The 22213-nt window shown below is 39.6% G+C and overlaps 1 protein-coding gene across 1 annotated transcript in view; it reads right to left on the bottom strand.

Annotated features, from left to right (window-relative positions):
• The window catches only part of spon1b (spondin 1b), a 134569-nt gene that overhangs the window by 102416 nt on the left and 9940 nt on the right, over positions 1–22213 (bottom strand). The window contains exon 3 of the mRNA XM_085464736.1: positions 11791–11924. Coding sequence (XP_085320862.1) covers positions 11791–11924 — 134 coding nt within the window. The remainder of the gene's footprint in view (positions 1–11790; positions 11925–22213) is intronic.

Raw genomic sequence — 22213 nt, 5'->3', positions numbered from 1 at the left:
TACGTCTAATATATATACCCTAGTAAGCTATAGTACTTTTTCCTTTGGGAAGGTACCATCTGTGCAGTCTGCAATTTTGTTGAAGAAAGATGTTGAATCTATTTAATATTTCTTGAAAAATAATTGATTTCTGTGCATTTTTTTTCACACTGCATCAAATTAAGGTTGATTACGTCGATTAAGCATCATGAGGTGGAGCGTGAGGGGTGGTTCCCTATTTTTTATTTATTTATTTTTGTTGTTGCTGGGAGTTGGAACCCTATTAGTTAGGTTGCTTAATATTTATGCTAAGTACTCTTTAAAATACCAGAATAGGGAGGATGGTGCAGGTTTAAGTTTATTAGATTGATCAGTATTGCTGAACTATGAAATATTTTTTTTTGCATACAGGTATAACAGAATAGCTTTAGTGTAGTTGTTGTTTTAAACTTGAGTATGAACTTATACAAAATGCAGCAAGATATTTAAAAAACAGTTTTGTTGATTAAAAAACATTATATCGGATTCATATCGGTATCGGCAGATATCCAAATTTATGATATCGGTATCGGTATCGGACATAAAAAAGTGGTATCGTGCCATCTCTAAAAGCAACACATGTTGATTGCATAGATTGTCCTGAGAAAATGAACCAACTTGATTGTGCATTATGGGACTGAAATTATACAAGCTTCCCCCCTACACACGGAGGTAATCAAGCTTCAGTCATGAAGCCTAAGGTTCTGCAGATATTATGCAATTACACAGCATACACCCATTATTATCCTAAATAATGTCTCACAGTAGCAGGAATTTCACAGCGACTCCACCTCATATTGTAGAGAGACATAAACCGAAAGAAAGTGAGCTGAACAACAGTGACGGTGGAGACAGAGGAGGGACGGGCGATATTAAGTAGGAGTTATCGGTTATATTGCTCCTATAAATCTTACACAGGCTAAATGGTGCAATATACCCTGCAACACGGGTTGACTGCCTGGGCATGAAATTGAAAAACAAAAGTGAAATATGCTGACTATTATTTAGGCGCCCTTGACAGATTTAAAGTAAATGTGTTAATAGTTTGACTGGCATTAATTATCAGTTGGTTAAATGTATAAACAACAATATATCTGATAATATGAAAAGATACATTTTAACTTGCCTCCAGCTACACTTTCCTCACTTTATAATATCCTCCCTCTACTAGACGTACATCTTCAGTGCAATCAAGTCTGCATGTTTATTCAATTTAGTTGCAAAATTTTGTCAATTTCAGGCCAGTGCAAGCTCAGAAAAGAGTACTAGAGATGTGTGGGTGGAAACAAGTTGTAACACTGTTGCTGCTTTTCCCGCTGGTCCTAAAAAGGTCAAAGATGACCAAATACAACATTCCAGCAGTGTACAAATAGGGGCTATATGGTAGAATACACACTATAGGCACCGGATGAAAACTGTTGCAACGTATCTGCTGGACAATTTATGCAAAACGCTAAAACTACTGTCGGTAGCTGAATGATGACATTTTTTCAACGTCACCTGTTTAGTTAACACGTGTAGTTCTGCTGTTCTTTGCGTACCACAATTATTAACACGCCTTACAGGCAGGTGGCACAATAGTGTCAGTCTTTGTCATACGTTTTACGTGAATAAAACATTTTAATTTTTTTTAATGGGAGTGACCTTTTAAGTCTGGACTCCTGCAGCAATTATGTTACAGCCTTTCTAATGATCAACAGTCTCTTTCTCCCTTTATGTTGCTGAAGGTTTTTCCTTTCTCTTGTCTTCCACGTTGGGTCTTTGTTCATTCTTGGCTCCCTTTCAGGCTACTTCCAGTTTTATTTTGAAGTTTAGGGCATCCACCTCTTCTTTATTACCTTTCTCTTCCTAGTGCGTTTTTTGTCCGTTCTCTGCAGCCCCATAGGCTGTCTACTGAACTACCTCTTATTTTTGCATTCCCCATTGAGTTTAGTTCAGGCTTCCTATTTGTCATTTCTCTTGTTTTTCTTTGGTTTTTCTTTGTTCTCAGGTTTTTACGTCACCTTTGTGCAGGTTGTGTTCAACACCTTTTGAAATTAGGGGCAGTCTGCCTTCTTCCTTCCGTGTGGCTCATTGAAAGATGATTCTAACACCACACTGGCACTTGTGAATACTGCAGAAGTGAGCATTTCTGTTAGTGAGAAAGTTTTACTTATGGGTTACACATCCGCTGACCTTTAAGCAAAAAATCACTGATGCACACAGTCTGCATTTTTGCTACAGTTTCCAGCCTTCTATACTCCTGTCTGGCATTTCCTTTTCCTTCATCTCTCTTCTCTTCAGGTTTCTTATTAATCATACTTCTAATGTCTGCTCACTCTTCTTCTGGGAGGCTTTCATTGGCGCTCCCCGCTGAATCTTTGGTATGCTGTTTCGATTCATGTGGGGAGAGCCCCAGGTGGCAAAACCAATACATACAACTGTGCAACTATTCACACAAAAATATCAATTTCACTGCATGATAAATGCTCGATAGAACAATAACAAACAACACAGAAACTCAACTTAGATGAAAAGATCAAGAATCAATTATCCTGTTCAGTTCTACTCTGAGCATTTATTCAACTATAAGCAAAAACTGTGTATGTGCAGGAAACAATCCAATAAAATGTAAGGCATAAGTTACATAATGATGTATTTATGTTTGCAAATAGGAAGCTGTTAATTGATGAACAAGGATGAGAGCGAATCCATAAAAATATGAATTAACCATTCAGTGCTTGTTCTTTTTTATTAAACGTTTGACGAAACATCGTTTTGTACAAGAGTAATTATGTTACAGTTTGCAGATAAGCGACTATGAATCGCATTGGGTGCACCAGGAATACATTTTTAATTATATAAGGCTGCATTTGTTGGTTTGTTTAAAGTGGAAGTGAAAGCAGAAAACATGTCTGTAAATTGAGTTCAACTTAGTAATTTAAAGGGTAAGAAAAACGCTGGAGGGCATGTCAAAGTGGGTAAGTTCATTTCATACACTTAACTCCACAACTCTAATGCCATCATTATGTTTTTTGGGGACCTCTGGCCAATTTAAATGCCCATTGTATTAATGAGAAATTAAGTGTTGTTTTTGAGCTGTGTGTTACACGAAGCACATTACAGCGAGGATCGTAACTGAAGACGATCCTTGACTGCACTATGGTGGATCTGGTGAACTCAGGGAATAACCAAAAGGAACTATATAAACCATTTTTTACTATAAATTTCTGAATGGGAATTATTTGCAGTCCATCTAATTGCTGTAGCAGCCTATACCGAAAACTTGTTAATACAAGTCGTTAATACGGGGAGTTATTGTGATGTCAGGATTCACCACTGCCTGCCTGTGGTGCTGGCTAAACACAGGGGGGTCCAAAACCCCATGTGAGGTCAAACAGTCCAGCAGGAATCAGGGACAAGTGTGAAGGTTGAATAAACCCACCAACATGTTTGGGCCTCACAGCAGGCAAAGCAAAAATCAATCTAGAAATGATCAATTTCTTTTTCTATGAATGTATTTGTTTTAGTATTCTGAGAAGCACAACGTTAACAAGAACTGTGTTTTTAAAGGCTGGCCATACTTTAAATAGTCTAGTTTTATAATCAGTGAAAAAGCATTTTCTCTCGTTTCTCAGAGAATCAGGACACAAGAGTTTAAACTCTGCTGTCAAACAGATTCAGTGCAGTCAGACCCGTGCCATCACTGAGCAAGCAGATGAATTGTGGCCTCATCCCCTTCCTGGAGTCCTTCCACTAACGGCTTTGGAATACTGATGGAAAGATCAGGCAGGAGGTCAATGTGAGGTGACAATGTGATGAACAGATGGCCGAAGGGCAGAATTGGAGAGAGGAGGGAGATGTTTAAGTGTAAACCCGATCAACAAAGTGATCAACCCCCCATCTTCCCCCATGCACACTCACTTTCTCTCATCGCTATCCATCTCTCTGTCTAGCTCAGCTCTCGGGGGAAACGTCTCCCAACACTAAAAGATTTTTTTCAGGAGTTCGTAAAGATTAAAGAACAGATTCAGGCTGAGCTCATCAGAGATACAGAAGGACCTTAGTGACCTGGTGTGGAAAACAGACAAACACACACATACACAAACACATATCCTACATCCACAGTTATTAGTATACAGGCTCCTCACTCTATTGAAAGATAAAAGTCCTAACAAGGCAGAAATATGAAAACCTTTCTCCTCAGAGCTCTCTTCATAACATGCAGCAGTTGAGTCTGGATGATGCTTTGAAGATGCGGAAAAGGAGGGGAAATATGGGTGGCTCACCATTATTAAAGTAATCTGATATGATTTGACAGTTTCCCTACAAAAAAAGAAATGCAATCAAGTCATGTTTACTACAGTCTCAAGATATAAACAAAACCCTGTAAAGCCAAGAGTTTTCATCTACTGAGGTTTGAAGATCACTTCGAAACGACGAGTGCTCTAGTGCTGTGAGTTTTCTTTTGATAGTTGATGATAGTTTATGTGGGTAGATTAGGAGCTTTGCTTTTTGGTTCAAAGGATGGAAATATTAGCACCAAAAGAAGAAGACGAAAACCTTAAAAGTTACAGAAACTACGGCTTGCGGCTCAAATAACTACATGTCATACATGAAAAGTTGTAGTGACAGCTTTTTGCTGTGTCAGCGGGGGAAATCACTAAAGCTCACTGAAAAATCATTGCAACATAAAAATTTCAGGGCTGAGAAACAGTTAAAAAAATAACCAAATCAACTTCAAAAGAAACTCAAACCATAATTAAAAATTCAAATTCTATGTAAACCTGGAGCAGTAAGCTTTGTTTGATTTGGCTGTGATGGGCTGTGGGTTCCTTGGACTGTCTCAGAGAGAGCGATGTCTTATTGTCAACAACATCACTGGCTGAAACACTGAACTGAGTAATTCCAGAGATGTGTGAATTAGACCATCAGAAGAGTTGCCGTGGTGACAGGATGTGATGCCTGTGGGTTTGTTGAAAACTCTGGCAATTGGAAGTTTTCTGGCAAATCTCCTTTGTGAAAACAACAGTTGTTCAAGTTTCCAAATCAATGATATTTTGTCGCAACGTGTTTTGCTCTAAGTTGGTGTTGGGAAAATCTTATTTTTATGACATCATGATTATCAGGACTGAGCATGTGGCTCATGTCATCAGCAAATGGTAAAAGTTGATCGGTACAAGCTACGTATATACATATAGCCCTGACTCACTCAGCAATATCATGGTTTTAATTCTTTGAGTAAATAGAATCTGATATTTTATATTAGCCAATTATTCGACCATGAAAGAAATGAAAGCTAGAGGAATAAGCCTGTTATCAAAATATAAGTAAAAGGCAGATCATTCAGTTGCTATAATCTCTTTTTTCCACTGAATTATCAGAAAACAGATAAGGCATGCAGCAAATCAATGCTCGTTTCTCTTCCACTGCATTTCAGACATTAAAGTGATGCATTTTTGCTTTTGAAATATTCTCTTATATTCAAGCTCAAAGTTGGCTATATAACAAAGTTGTTTGGAAAAAGTGTTTCAAATTGATAAGGTTATTTTGGTTGTTTCAAATGTGTTTTTCATTCTTGAAAATCTCATGTAGTTTCCTCCTGTACTTGTGAGCAAAAATGCATTATGAGCACAAAAAAGATGTGGGCTACACAGTTACCTTATTTTTTCCAGCATTTTTATATATAAATCAGAGTCAAGTGCCAAGTCATAACTTTTCTTAGATTTGACCAATTTATATATTGAGCCTGCACACAAAGTTAGAGAGACAAGTTTTAGAGGGTTTTGGACGTGTGCAAAGGAGGGATAGTGAATATAGGCCTCCTAATAACAGCAGGATAAGAGGAAGACCAAAAAGAAGATTCATGAACTGAAGGAGGACATGCAGAGCGTTGGTGTGACAGAGGAGGATGCTACAGTTAGGGTGAGATGGAGGCAGATGATCCACTGAGATGATCACTAAAGGAAGCAGCTGAAAGTAGAAGATATTGATTGAATATGCTTTATTTTTAAAGGGCACGTATTATTCTCCTTCCCAGCGCCATATTTTCATTCATGAACTCTATTTTTCGATGAATCACAGTTCAAAATAAATGATAATCTCAACAAATAAACTTTATTTTCTTATGTTAGACCTCAACACAGCTCTTCAGTTCATTTTCTGTCTAAAAAAAGCATTTTAGTTTCCTTCCCCAGATCCCTTCAAGCCACATTGAAGGCTTGAAGGGAGGTTGCCCCTTCTAAACAACAGATTTGAACAACAGATGGGTAAGGGTTCTGTCCCTGAGATGAGCATGTGAGGGATGTCCACTCTCACTGACATTATATAAGGTCCAGAGTAGTAAAACCTTACTAACTAGTGACGCTACTGTTCTCATTTATTGCCAATGGATCTTGATTTTTGACATTTCAGAAGATGTCACATGTTCAAAGTAAGCAACTTGCTGTTAAACATAGTGATGTAAGGTACATTTAAAAATTTATTATTTATATTTAACAAAACATCCCTAAATTTAGGGAAATGATAAAAGGGATACCTTTTTGGATTTGAATGTATGAAAGGGTCACGGCCTCTGCAACTGACCACAAAGAGAAGTGAGACATTTTAAAGCACACATTGAGTGCAGATCATAGTATGAGCAAGCCTGTAGAAGCTGCTATGTAAAGCTTTTGTCCACCCATACATTTCTAACTATAGCTGCTTTCACACTTGCACGGCCGCCCCATACTTTTCTTACATTTCCCAGCAGAGCTTCTCTGCGCTCTCTAACAAGACAGCACCCTCGCCTAGACCAACAAGAGCATTTTCCATTTGTCAGAATGCATCTGATGGGAAGATGTGTACATGTAGGAAAGGGCCACTTTGGACGATGTCACAGCATAGTTCAGGATGTCCTCGGATTTTGAAATTCTGCACAGCTGTTCTCATATTGTCATCACAGATAAACACGAGTTAGGCCAACACTAAAAAAACAAACAAAAACGCAGCGTTTCCACCAGAGCTAATTCTGCTCAGTGATAAAACAAACTTACTCAACAAACGTTGGCAAAATTAATATTTAAACATTTCCTCTTTTCAGGCGTTCAGACACTGACGATGGTAGACACAGTTTTGTGCTTTATATAACACTAAGTATATAGCGTATACAAATAGTTTATTTATAAAAGTGTTATACTTGTAGTATTAGAGCCAAAGCATTAAAAATAAATACAGTGAAGCTAAATATGCAGTAGAAAATAACGCATACAGTGCCTGTGAGGGGTTTTTACAGCTTGTTTCCCTCAGCCGGAGGCTACACATTGTTTCCAGACAGACAAAAAAGCCAGATGAATGACGACAACTTGACCAGTTGAGGGGGAGGAGGGCAGGCCTGACGGTACACTACCTGCCTCCAGGAGAGAAGTTACACACAGTTGTTGTTAGTTCCACTGCCAGCGAGAGCTGAGCAGGTATAGCACATGATAGAGAGCGCTATTTAAAAGCTGCAGACATGTTCTGCTTGCCAAGAAACCGATGAGCGTGTTTAACAGCCGGCTTCTTTCAGGTGTTCTCAGCTCACACATTCCTTCACTGTGTGAACTTTAGAAAATCGCTTTTTCCAAGAAGCAGCGATGTCAGGTATGGACATAGCAGTCGTGATAACATGAATATTTTCATCATTGCCTAATCAGTACAGTTTTTACTTATCATTTATTATGTAAACTCTCAAAATGTATTATTATATTATTGACTGAGTTTGCTATTACTATCCACGCCACTGTAGCTACTAATGTTTTTATCACGTGAGTCTGTGTGTGTAGTGTGTAACGGGTAAAACTGACCCCGACACTTTGAGCCCCTGTTTTGTGATGGCACGACGTGCATCTGAGGTGTTTAGTCAACAGTGCAATAATATCATTTTAAATTTCCATCACTTATAATAAAACAAAACTAGATGCTGGAATCAGAAAAGTTGTTAATTGTTTAGTTTAGTTATTAATTGATTATTCAAACTGTAATTCATCAATGTTGATTATTATAGGACTGTAGTTACCATAGAAACCGCTAAGATCTGGCAGTTGTTTCACTAAAAGTCAGACGGAAAGGAAGCAAACCTACAGTTCAATCAGGTTAGCTACAGTAGGCACACTCACAACCTCAGACATAATCCCTTACATGCACTACAGCTCAAAACTCTGATGGAGTTTTATAATTGACAGTTTGAGTAACAGACACGATTTTTATTCTCTTGGGAGTTTCTTTAAAATTAATCTGACAGTCTGACAGACTTTGGACAACAAAATAAAACAAATAAATAATATGTTGTTCAAAAAAATCAGAGGAACACTTTTTAGTCCGAGTATAGTGACAAATCAATTAAATTTCTGGGAATCTGATCGGCTCATTTAGGTAGCAGAGGCTGTTTTTAATCCGTTTCAGCTGTTTTGGTGTTAAATTAAAAACAGGTGCACAAGAGGGGCAACAACGAGACAACCTGCAAAACAGGAGTGGTTTTACAGGTGGAGGACACTGACATTTTTTCCCCTCCTCATCTTTTTTGGAAGGAGGCTGCAGGGAAGACCCAGGACACACTGGAGATCTTTCTAAACCTGTCAGTTTACTGGGTGTTCACTTTCCCAGCAACAAAGCACGCAAAATACAGGAGTGGATGTAATAGCAATTAAGTACACTACAATAAGAACAAATAAAAGAAGAAATAAAAACCTGCAGCTGATTTTGCAATTTAAAAAAACAAAACAAGACCCTCTTTTTAAATGCTACAGTTGTCACTAACAGCTTTATCACCCCCCCTTGCAAAAAATTATAATTGCAATGATTCCAAAATAGCAGGTGTTGAAGTTGGCATCGAATGAAATACACAATCCCAGAGGCTTTCTCCAGCACTGAAACGACCAGTGGGCTCATACGGGGGGGAAGAAGTACTGGAACGCTCCCAACTGCAGGAAGCTGTATTTGAAAGTGCCTGGAATGAGCCAAGAGACATGTGTTTGACGTTGTGGACGGACAGCATATTTTTTCTCCAAGCGAGTGAATGCTGAGTGGGATGAAACAGATCGCAAGATAAAGAGAGGCGGAGAGAAGAAGAGCATTCCCACAGTGGGATGAAAATGTGTAGCTTTGCTGTGAAGATTGCTAGAAGAAGTGAAGTTGTGCGGGGTTTTTTTGCCACTCTCAGAATTGGCCAGGGTAAAGCTACATGATTTAAGACAGCTGCCTGTGTTGTCCACTAAAGCGGTGTTTTATAGCGCAAACCTACTGCAAAGTATCTCCTTCCTGGCTGATGTGAATCTGCTCCTCGACACTGTGAAAAGCATCACGGGAAAAACAGAATAGATCCGAACAAAGATAACATGACGGGCACGTTACAACAGCAGAGAGCAGACCGTTAAGAAAGAAGACGAAGTGAGACGAGGAAGGCGAAGATGTTAAATGAAGTAATACTAAATCTCTATCTCGCAGCTGACAGACAAAAGTGACAGAAAAACGAGGTGAATTTGCATAGCAGATGTTCCACTACATAGGGCTAGATTTATTGAACCGGCAGACACCGGGATGGCTATGTGCCATCTGTCATACAGCAAAAGCAGATAAATTAAAAGTAACAGCTGTGAGTATACGGTGGAGGTGAGGGCAAGTTATAGCAACTCGCTCAGTGGAGGAAGAGATGCATGTCAGGGAGGTTATTCCCTTTGGGAAGTCGGATTGAAGAGATGGAAACAAGCGAGAGAGAGAGAGAGAAAGCTAAGAAAAAGAAGGCATACCTGTGGAGAGAAGAGGAGAGAGGCAGACGCCTTCAGAGGTGTGCTCCCTCTGAGTTATCTCAGTTTATCATTTGTATTCTCAAGTTGTCAAAGAGTGGCTCACAGCTACATATTGCCATAAGTCACTGTAGCTGTCTGAGCCCACACATCATTTGTTTTTTCCTCGCACATGGCTTGAATTATACGTCACACTCCATCATGTATTAACGGGAAGAGCTATTTGTTTTCTGAGAATATTAAATTTGTAGAAGCATAAAGTGTAGCCATTGTGCATAACAATCATCCCCTTCGTTCACTAAAATCAGCTTTGTATGTTCCCGCTCTGTTTCTCTCCCATAATTTTCATTAAAATCCAGAAAAACAAGTAGCCTTTAAAAAAAATGGTCTAATAAGAATAAATGCCTTTGATTAGTTTGAATCTCAGAGAGAAACATTTCTTTCCTTTTGTTTCTACACCTGTACATTTTGCTAATGCATTTGTAAAAATGGACATAAAAACAACATTTTACTGACTGATTGCGAACAATAAAAACATTACCCAAAGGCAACGGTCAACCCAGACGGCCAACACTCTCTGCTACACCTCAAAAACTGCTCAGGAATGACTCTAGGAACACAATGAAAAAAACAAAGTTCTTATTGTCGAGCATCAGCTGTGTAGGGATCCGCCCTAAAAGCCCCAAGACTGAAAAAGCCAGACCACACTTCATCCTCCAATCAGTGGTGTAAATGTTGTGGCTCATCTGCATATTACACCCCAACCAATATATGCATATGTCGGGTATGCATATATCGATGCATGTTCTTCCTATCATTAGAATTCACATACAGTGCATTTTCGCGCCTTTTTTATTTATTTAAGGAAACACTGTTATCAAAAAAAGAGCTCTTATTTTATGGAGGCTTTAAAATGACTAATAAAAGGCACAACACTGAACAGTTATTGTTCCTCCAGTGCGTGTCTAGACAAAATAATACCTCCTGATACCGTGCACCTTCTTTAGAGTTTCACAGCATTTCTCCTCAGAGTCGCTGGCGCCATTTCACACATGCACATAAAGCTAAGGTCACACACACTCCTGAAATTACACAGAGGTTTAGAGCCCCACCTGCTTCAAACCACAAATTGCCCCCAGTAATCACCATCCATCTCTCCTTTGTAGAGCTGGTCCCTTTACAGAAGCTAATGCGCGCACCAACTAAAGAAACACCTGGCATCAGCTTACTTAATGTGCTGCCTATAACCGATTACGAGTATCTGTAAAAGCAACAATGACCACACCAGTGAACTACATTCACTAACAGGAGAGATTCTGCTTTGCGGTTGTTTTGTGAAGGAAAAGAAAAAGTAAAAAGGGAGTAAAGTGCTCCTGATGTTGTAGAATTATTTAAGATGACACATGGATGTTAATCTGACCTATTCTTATGCTCCTTTCTATTAGATACTGTTGATTTCCAGCAGCATGAAAACCAACTTGCTCAAACTTGCTTGAGTAAAGTTATCTGTCACTTTGACCTTTATGGTTTTGTCACCATGTACAAAAGAAAAAAGAAAAAAAAAACCCACACACAGACAAAACACTCCTATCAGCTAGCAGTGACTGATTTAAAATCTGCCATCATGGCGTTTAAATCCAGACACCTGTGCCTATCACAGTTCAAATAATCTTTCACTATGTGTTATCTTTAAGGTTTGATTTTCCATAAACATGTACTATTCAAGCTTTAACTGGCGTTATCAATCTGAACTTTTAAACCTGTTTTGACGCAAGAAGCAGCTGGTTTTTTTTTCTTTTAACTTTACTAAACGTCTCTGTGATGAATAATCGTAAAAGCAAAATTTGATCTGTCATTGTATATTTTACACATGTTTGTATGGGATATTGTATTTGTTTTAAATGTTATATACCTATGTGGTATGTGACTTTTGTTGCTATGATGCCAGGTCTCTCTTGTAAATGAGATTTTTAATCTCAATGAGATTTTTACCTGGATAAATAAAGGATTAATAAAAAAAAAAAAAACTTACTTAAGTATAACACAGCCAGTCCCACTGGGTGGTGCTGTCCATAAGACCTGTATCCTGGTGCGTCTGCGAGGCGTGCTCTCTGTCACCGCGGGAGGACAGTTGGTCATGAACTGTGTCTCGTCTTCATCAATGATCTAGAAAGAAAAGGATGAGCATTCAGTATTAAATGGCTTTGCTTCTGAAAAGGTCACTTTGAACTTTATGGCATCATATAATGTTGGTGTTCCTAAAAATTCCCTGGAAAAAGAGAACCCAGATCAATCCAGGCAAGGGAATTCAAAAACAATGTTACAAGCAAGCCTCACAATGCAATACTGCACCTCTATGCTCTGCCAAGTAGCATAGACAATATATCAAACACAGTACACACAATAGCTTATTAGACAATGATTACTTATATTATTTTAGAAGAGCGTGCATTAAAAACCAGAGGCAGGTAGAGTAGCAGCACAGAACAGAGCAGGCATCAGTGACAACAGATTACACTCTTCAAGTTTATTGAAACTGACGAACAATTACACAAAACATAAAATATTCTGTAGGTTTTCAGAATAAAAGAAATGTAGCAGAAATTGAGGTTTCAACAAAATGTGAAATAGAAGCAAAACACTTTTGCGTGCTGTCCTTGTATTTAATGACTTTCTGCAGCACATAAGGAGTGAGATTGTGTGCTGGCTTTTCTATTATTATAATAAACTATACAGAGTTAACTGGAAATTTCTATTTGCAACTTTACACAAATTTGGTTTTGGAAACTCTTTCGTAAGCTGGTTAAAAATATTATATAATTCCCCAACAGCTTGTGTCAGAACAAATGACCAAACATCCTCCAGCTTCTGTCTCCTGAGGGGCACCAGGCAGGGGTGCCCACTCTCCCCTTCACTGTTTGCAATTTTTATTGAGCCACTAGCAGCAGCAATTAGACAGGCTACAACAATTAAGGGCATAAAATGTAAGAATGTAGAACATAAAATCAGCCTTTATGCAGATGATGTGTTACTTTTTCTCCAAAACTCACAAACCAATCTCTCTGTGGTAATTGCATTGATAAACTCTTTCTCAAGAGTCTCAGATTATTCAATTAATGTCACGGCGAGTGAGATGAGCCGTATAAAAATAATAAATGAGGATCCAATTGCAGGCAGTAGTGGAGGAGTGAAGGTGGTTTATTGGACACGAAATAAATATAGACAAACAGCAAATGGAGCACGAACTAAACTAGACTGGAGACAACTAAACTACTGAATACAAACCGGAACTCAAACGTGAAGCAAGGTGGACGACGGTACAAGATGGTGACGGCAGGGAAACACACAGATGACACAGGGTGGAAACACAGCTGGGAATAATCAACAAGACGAGACAAAGGTAAAACTGAACACACTCACATGAGACGCAGACCTTCACAATAAAACAGGAAACAAAACACACTTTACTAAGACAAAGACTAGACAGACTTGAAATGACATATGAAACTAAACCCACATCTTAAACCCAGATAAACAGAACATGGAACTCTAATAATAGACATAAACATTACCATAACACGACAAGAGAACAAGAACACAATCCCTGATGCAAACTTAAATCAAAACACAATAAACTCAAAATACTGGGTCCAACGGACCCAGAACCGTGACAATTAACTGGTCAAAATCAACAGTTCTTAATTGCTCCTTCCATAATCGTTTTTGTTTTTTTAACATATATATTTCTACAGGGCTCTAGACTAACTTTTTGCCATGGGCGTACCGGTACGCCTAACTTTAAAAAGTTAGGCGTACCAGCACCAAAGTTAGGCGCACACAAATTTTATAATAATTTATATAATATAATGTGTTTTTCTGGATACACTGTGCTTTTTTAGCATTCAAAGATTGATGACACCGTGTCAGAGCACTGGCTATGAATTTCAGAAGGATCAGGCCTTAACTTAACAGAAAAGTTAGCAATAGTTCCTTTCTTATTACAGCTACATCCACTTCTGTCGTGCCTAGGCTGCTCACTAGGGCTGGGTATCATCACTGATTTCTATAATCCATTCGATTCCGGTTTTCAAAGTCCCGATTCGATTCAACTTAGCTTCATACAGTCAGAAATATTATAATTCTGATCATTTATCAGTACTGACTTCATCAGAATTGTGAACATCACAGCAGATGCCTTTGTGTGAAAGTAACTGAGAATAAAACACAGAAAAACATGAAGGAGATTTTCCTGGTCTGGCTTTTTATAGCAGATAATCTTAAAATATTCTACAATGTTCTGCATATAAAGTTAAAATTTCTTCAGTATTGAACAACAGAAAAAACAAGCTTTCTTGTCCGAGGTCATTTAAGTGAAAAAAAGAAAAGAAAAAGACAGCAGCCGACAGCGCTGTAAACAACGGTAGACTGGTAGGCAATAAGCGAATGAATAATACAGAAAACAGAGATTGGAGACGGGAAACTGTTCTTGAAGTACAGAGAGACATAGGGAGAGAGCTAGCTGTGCATGAAGTGTGATTTTAATAGTCGTGGAAGCAAAACATTTTGGTTGGAGAGACAAAACCTGCAGCTCAGAATCAGCGCAAAAAGACATAATCACAGCGCGGACCGGACGCATCAGAATCGCTAAGCTCCGACAGCATGTCCATCTGCGGGCCGTCGGGTGAGAAAGCCGAGAAAGACAAAGTTGATTCTGATGAGTCGGTCCGCTCTGTGTTTACGTCTCTGTGTGGAATCCGTGTACCTGCTCTCATTTGCTGTTTGGTTGTTGTTGAAATCGTTTTGTGAGCTTTAATCTGAGAATCTGGAGTTTCTGGCAAAACACAGTTATATTTAAAAGTCGATTCAGGATTTAATGAATTGATATCGCTTTATTCAAGCTACTCACCTCCCACTTCCACCTGCACTTTCAACTGGACCACGGCCAATCAGAGAGGTCCCGCCCCTTACTATCTCTGATTGGTTTAGTCCACGATAGGGGCATAATGTGTGTCTGTTGTTGACCACAGGGAAGGTTGCAGATTTTTTTTTTTTTTTTTGCTACCCGAACATTTGGTCGCACAGGTGCAACCAAATATCTTTTTTAGTCGCACCACTAAAAAATTTGGTCGCATTTGCGACCAAATTGGTCGCACTCTAGAGCCCTGTTTCTAGTTAGAGAAATTTAAGAGGCTTATCCCTCAAAACTGTAAATACAAAAAGTTGCACAAAATAGTTTCCCACCACAGGAAATTTATTTTGAGTGTCGCCATAGTTTTATTTTTGAAATACACCAATTTTTATATACTGCAGGCAAAAAGAAAATAAATATTATAATGCAAATTTGCAAAAAAAAAAACAGCATATGCATCAAAATAAACTATTTCCAGCAGTGCAATATGAGTCCTAAGCATCCGAGAAACGACACAGAAAGTCATAAAATCAAACATAACTTTTAAAAACACCAGTACAGGCTCATAAGGCCCTGATGGTAAAAAACTACATTTCTGCAAAATGGCGTCAATTCCGGTTTCCAGGACATGGCGGACATGCAATAGTTCGCGCTGATGGACATAGGAAGTGTTACAAACAGCTGATCAGATCGGCAAAGCGTGTTTCTGGAATATTATGTTTTTGTTGCTGCAAGTGCTTTTTATGCAGTTTTTGCAAAGCTATATATGGAAGGAAACTGTGACTTAGGACAAGCTGATGGCATAACATGTAAGTACAACTCCTCCGGTTTCATATGCAAAAAAAAACTATTGCGCTAGCTTATGTGGTTGCACTGCTACCTGGATTTAAAAATAGTTACGCAAAACGGAGCGTGCCTCCTCCGACCGGCTTTAATCACTACTTTTTAGCCAACAGGCTTCAGTTCATCTCTAGATGGTTAAAACACACCTTCTTAGATGAACCCTGGATAGATGTTGAACAGGCACTATGTAATAATCTAGAGATTTCAGACCTACCATTTACCAGCTCAAACATCAAACAACATGAATGCTTTAAAAGCGTCAACATCAGCTCTTCTCTAACAGCATGGTGGGAGTTTCTAAAAATAACACTGTCAATTTTATTCCGCAACCTAGACATCCACATTACTCATACTCTCATCACACATACATATAGGGGCTTGGGGGTGGGTACATTATACAGCATCCAGAGGATGGTCGGTGTATTCAAACCCCCCTCTGGCGCTGGTGCCCTACCCTTTAATTTTAAATGCATATAGACACTGAGGGTTTTCGGGAGGAGCCGTGCTGCTCTCTGGCAGGAAGCACCATGCCCTCCTGTGTTTTAAATGCACTTTAGAACAGCACGCAGCAACACTACATATGAGCAGGCGGAGGGAGGTTTGGGGTCTTCACTCACCCCCATTCTGTTAACCGTCGGGGCTGGGGGGCTGGGAGGAGGTGCTGGCCGTCGGATTGGGGTCTGGGATGCGGGGCCTCCCTGCTACTGCAGATAAGGAGGCAGTCTGCTTTTCTCCACCACAGAGAAAAGGGTTAAATCTCCTGGGTCCGGGTACCCCCACCCCCAGAGGGACAAACCATACCCGGACGTGGGATATAGAGTATGTTTGGGGAGTGTGAATGTGTGTACAGTGTCTATTTGTGTCTGTCTCCACGTCGGGTGAGTGCCGAGTATTTGTTTGTGTATATAGGGGTGGGAATGCACGTTTGTGTCTGCCTCTGGGCCTGAGGCCCGGTCCTCTCTGGCACAGCTGGCTGCCAGCAGAGCCCGCGGGCACGTCACTGCAACCCCCTCTGGCCTCTGCTCTGGGGCTGCTGGGTGACCTCTCGTTTGGGGCTCTCCTCAGCTCTTCCCAGGAGGGTGGCACGGTTGCCCCTCTGGTGGTCCTCCTTGGGTCCTCGCATTCTGGGGCCTCTGGATGTCTGGGGCCTGGATCTCCTCCATACCTGCTTCATGGCCTGGGGGACGGGGCTATGGCTCCCCACACTCCCTAGCAGATCGTTACACGGAGAAACCTTTTGAATACAAGTGTGCTGATCCACACAGGTGTGCACACAGGTGTACACACGGGTGTTCACAGACACAAACTACACCTTTCTTGGCTGCTGCCTCAAAGCACATTGTGTGCTGTCAATCTTGCGTACTGCACAATAACATGTAATATTTAGTATCTGCTGTTATCTACTGTTAGCTAGTTTATTGTGATGGCTTTGTATTTATTGTATTGCTCTTTTTGTTTGTTTTCTCTTCTGTTCTTTCTTATCTCCATACAGGTTATCCACGTGTTTTGCTTGTGTTTCTTTTTTTTTCTTCCCCACTTTCTCACCGTCTCTTCTCCCCTCTATTTTTCTTTCTCTCCCTCTCTTTCTTTCATTCTTTCTCCCTGTCCTATCCCCCAGTCATGTCTGTCCCATCTGTAACAACCGAAAATAAAATAAAATAAATACATAATTATAATAAAGGTCAATCAAATGGACCAATATGGCAAGGCCATGATGATCCAATTGGTAAATCCGCTTGGCATCTTTCTTGGCCTTCAGGCAACAATTCTGATGGCTAAAGATACAAAACAAAAAAACAAAACTATACTTACAGGACAGCCAGAACACAAGAATACGCTTATAGTATAAGTTGATGCACAGAACGAGAGGTCTCATCTTCATCACACGGCAAGAAAAATGAAATGTTTCATGTATTATATGATGGTGAAAACAGAGTGTAAATTTAGTTTTAATATGATTTGTTTTACCATTTATGCTTAATCTTAAGACAATATCAGAAGCAGTTTTGATGACATTGACAATTGCTGCTTTTTGCTACTCGGAATCACAGAAATGACACCAGTTTGGGCTGAAAGCAAAGTTGTGGGAAAGCAGACAATTTGAGAGTCCCTGAGAGAGGCTTTGGATAATAACAAACTTGTGTATTCATGACATGTCTAGCACAGTCCCTTCGGTACTTGGACCTTGTCAGACATTTTAATAGACTAAACACACACAAAAAACAAAAGCACACATCCACACATGACCTCTGACCTAGTAGCTAGCATTCTACAGCTGCTTCGCCTCAACAATAACAATGACCTAACACCCAGTCCCAAAGTCCTGAGGACAAAAAGAGGGAGACAAGAGTCACAGACTCTCTTCTTCATTGGGTTGAGAGAAAGGCAGAGTTTTTTGACAGAGGAATCTAAACATATATTAAGAATAACGAGGTGGATTCAAAACAGAACATGTACAAGGATGGCGCAAAGATGCAGTCTAGACATGAGGAAAACTCTGCTTAATTTCTGTAACAGTGCTGGTGAACATTTAACATTGAGAGAAAGAGCACAACAGTGCTACAGAGTGTGTGATCCTCCTCATGTTATATCAGATTGGTTTGCCTATCAGACAGCACTGCAGTCTGTTTACAATAGACGCACAATTCACTTTCCACAATGTTTAGGAGTTATTGATGGGAATTTTTGTCCTTTCGTTCAGAAGCTGCATAGACTTCCGAACAGAGGTCAGGATTCTGTGCAGGCCAGTAGAGTTCTTCTAGACTAAACTCACTCATCCATGTCTTTATGGACCTTGTTTTGTGCACTGGTGTTGGAACAGGAAGGGTCCATCCCCAAACTGTTCACACAAAGTTGGAAGGAGGCGATTTTCCAAACTGTCTAAGTATGCTGAAGCGAGTTCTTAAGAGTTCCTTTCACTTGAACTAGGAGGCTGCTACTTCGTGGCTGAGTTGCTGTCTTTCCACTTTCTTATAATACCACTAACAGTTGAATGTGGAATATTTAGTAGTGAGGAAATTTCATAACTGGGTTATAAAAGGTATCATCCTATCTGCCGGAATTCACTGAGCTCCTGAGAGCGACCAATTCTTTTACAAATGTTTGTAGAAGCAGTCTGCATGCCTAATCACTTCCACTGGGACACCAGAATTCAATCATTTGGGTGGGTGAGTCAATACTTTTGGCATATAGTGTACATTATAGGTTAAAACATATCCCATGCATATTTAAGACAGTTACGTCTTAACCCAACCCAAAACAAGTCAAGATAGATATTTCAGATTGTCAAAGTGAACACAGGGAAGACCCAGTCCAAATTTAGGTAAGGAAAAAGCACCTGGGTCAAGAAAGTTAATTTCCATGTCAAGACAGAATTTTCAGGCCAAGGTCAACTGTAACTCATAATGGCAGTTCTCGACTGCTCTCTGTCTGAAGAGTGAGTGAACTTGCTAACTCTGCAGAGTAAAGTGAAGACTGCCTTCAGATACTTAATTTGCATGTAAATGCACATGCTCTAATTATAAGGGGAACTTGTCCCTGCTTGCCTTCTACTTTAGTGGTGTAAGTGAAAACAAGATGCTAAAATCATAGTTGGACAAAGGATGGCTGTGGTGCTACCCGAGATCTATGTCAGAAAGACAAGAATACAGTTTTCTCATTTCTAAATGTGAATCTTCAAGTTGACTTTAAAGGTTGATCCACAGAAATGACATCATTCACTGTTTCTCAAGTTGGAAACTGTAGCACTTTAACTTCATTTTATCCAGGCTGAAATACAACTTTCAGAGCATTTAATATCCAGCATGACTACCTTGCAAACTTTTCAAAACACTCATTCCACCATTGATCTATTCAGCGTTTACACTGCATAATGAGCCTTTTATTATGGCCTAAAGAACAGATCAAAAATGAATGCATCACAGCAGTGTTTATTTTCAGAACAGTGCTGTCATGTTGACCCAGCGCTTTACTCAGCATCACGGTCATGTCTTGTTTTGTTTTTTTTATTTAATACTTAAAAAAAAAAAATTAATTCTAACCAGACAGTTTGTTAAGTTGATGCTTTTAACTGTTTGTAAAACATATATATAATCAGCCAATCACATGGCAGCAACTCTGTACATTGAAGGGGAAGAAAGGTGATTTAAGTGACTTTGAACATCGTTGGTCTCAGACAGACTTCTCTGAGTATTTGAGTATTTCAGAAACTACTGACATACTGAGATTTTCCCATGCTACCATTTCTAGAGTTTACAGAGAACAGTCTGAAAAGGAGAAAATGCCCAGTGACTGCAGGTCTTTAGGCTAAAATACCTTCACGATGTTAGAGGTCAGGAGAATGGTCAAACTGCTTTACGCTGATAGGAAGGCAACAGTAAGACAAATAAACCCTGGTTACAGATGAGTTATACAGAAGACCATCTCTGCATGCACAACACATCAAATCTTGAAGCAGACGAACTACAGCGTTGGATGCCACGCCTGTCGGGTAAAAACAGGATACTGAGGCTACAATTTGAAAAAGCTGACCAGATTTGGACAACAAAAAATTGGAAACATTTTGCCTGGTATGATGAGCCTCAAGTTCTGCTGCCACATTTGGATTGTAAGGTCAAAAATTGACATAAATAACATAAAACCGTGGCTCCATCCTGCCCTGTATTAACAGTTCTGGCCGGAGGTGATGCTCAGTTGGTAACCCTTGTACCAGATGAGCATTGTTTAAAGATGACAGTATTGTTGTTGACCATGTGCATCCTTTTATGATCACAGTGTGCCCATCACCTGATTGCTACGTCCAGCGTGATAATATGCCATGTAACAAAGTCCAAACCTGATAAAGAACAGTTGGGACTGGTGGACCAGCAGATTCACATCATGGTAATGGAGTTGAAAAACATGCAGCAACTGTGGGATACGATCATGTCAATATGAAGTGCTATGCTAAAAAAGGGCAAGTCCCAAGTCTGGAAAAGGACACAGTTAAGAGAGATAAATGAAATGCCACTTCAAGATAATCTAATGTTAGAAGTCAAGAAGGTTAAGGTCACAAGTAAAGACTCCAGTCTGAAACACTGGCTTTAAAGTCACTGCACGAAAAACAGTCTGAAGACAGGCGAGTCTTAAATTAAGACAAGTATGCAAATCTGCAACTGCACTAATCGCAGTGAGGCTTTAAGTCCAGACAATAAAATCCCCATTACGGACAGCCTTGTAGAAGAACAACTACTTACACAGTGGTGATATTTCTGTCATGACTATTCTGTAAACAGTAAAGCTACTAAAAAAGTCAGACACATTGAATGTTCAGCCCATATTGTTCAATCACCCAAAATGTGCAAGCAATGGAAAGACCCTGAAAGAACGAGTGAAGGCGTGTGAGAAGACTCGCAAAGCAGCATTTATTTTCACTGCACACCCCGATGTCTACGAGTGTCCACGCCACGGTTTGTCTGTCTCAATCTCGCTCTCTCAATCTCTTGCTCCATGTTGAGACAGTAAACACAGATGCTTCAGAGTCCCTGCACAAGCAAACGCAGAACTGTGCTTACACACACACACACACACACAAAACAAAGAGACAGAGAGCTCAAGACAGACAATGCAAACCCACGATCCCCAGAGAAATCTGACAATAAGAGTGATATTAGTGTGCAATGCTATGCGTGTTGGCGTTTTTTTTGGTTTCGGTTGGTGTGTGCACAGACTTTGCAAGTTAGTAATTAAATGCAAAGCAGTTACAAAGGAATGAATACAGTTAAAACATTTGGGACTTGAGTGCAAAGATAAAACTTTTCAGAGGAAAAACATAAGCAGACAGAAAGATAGATTGAAATGTCACGTCAACACTTGAAGACGAGCTTATTTCAGAAAGTAACAAAGTTCTCTTGTCTTGATGAAGACCTTGGAGGCACCGACATTTTGCATTTTGCCTTGAGCTTTCCATCAATCAAAGCTGTGCTATTACTGCAGAACACCGCCGAGATCTTGGGGCTATCACCAATATTGCATCATATTACATTTTTTGTCTGAGCCACCCAACCAAGGGAGAAGTGTCACACATCCAAACAGCTACTCTGTAAAAGAAAAAAATCAGACATATGTGTGTGTGTGTGTGTGTGTGTGTGGCTCTATTTCCTAGCAAATGGAGCCAATTCTGTGGCTTTTGGCATTCAATTACACAAAATAACGCTGAAAAAGAGGGAGTGCATTGTTCATTGGGTCTATTTCATATAAAAAAAAAAGCCCCAAAGCTCTTTTTAAAATCTCCTTCTTTTACAGTGATATCCACATTTATAGAGCACTAATGGTTTGCGGGGGTCATTTCAGAGAAACTCTTAAAACCGTTTTGCTGTCACAAAGATCAGACCAAAGAGTCTTCATCTCTTGTTTGTGTTCATGCACACTAGAAATGGTCTGCCAGGTTTTTTATGAAGTCTCAAATGATTTGCTTCCTGCCCTTCTTTCAGTTTGTTGTGTTCTCTTTTCTCACATTATTGACATGTGGTGATAAAAGCGCTGAAAACATCAGACAAGTCTGTCACCTTGACAAAACAGCATATTTAGGGGGCACACTTAATGACTGACCCACAGTAAAAAGACTTTGTATGACAGAAAACTGTTTTTAACCTGTTTCTCAAACTTAATTATATAGTCACTGACTTTTCGATCTCTACAAATATACATTTGCATATCAATGTGC

Source organism: Copadichromis virginalis, linkage group LG7 (assembly GCF_057382275.1).
Source record: "Copadichromis virginalis isolate Kocher_CV1m ecotype Utaka linkage group LG7, C_Virginalis_male_GT1.1, whole genome shotgun sequence".
NCBI classification, from domain to species: Eukaryota; Metazoa; Chordata; class Actinopteri; order Cichliformes; family Cichlidae; genus Copadichromis; species Copadichromis virginalis.
Note: the sequence above shows the minus strand (reverse complement) of the source record. Positions and strands in the feature narration are given on the sequence as shown.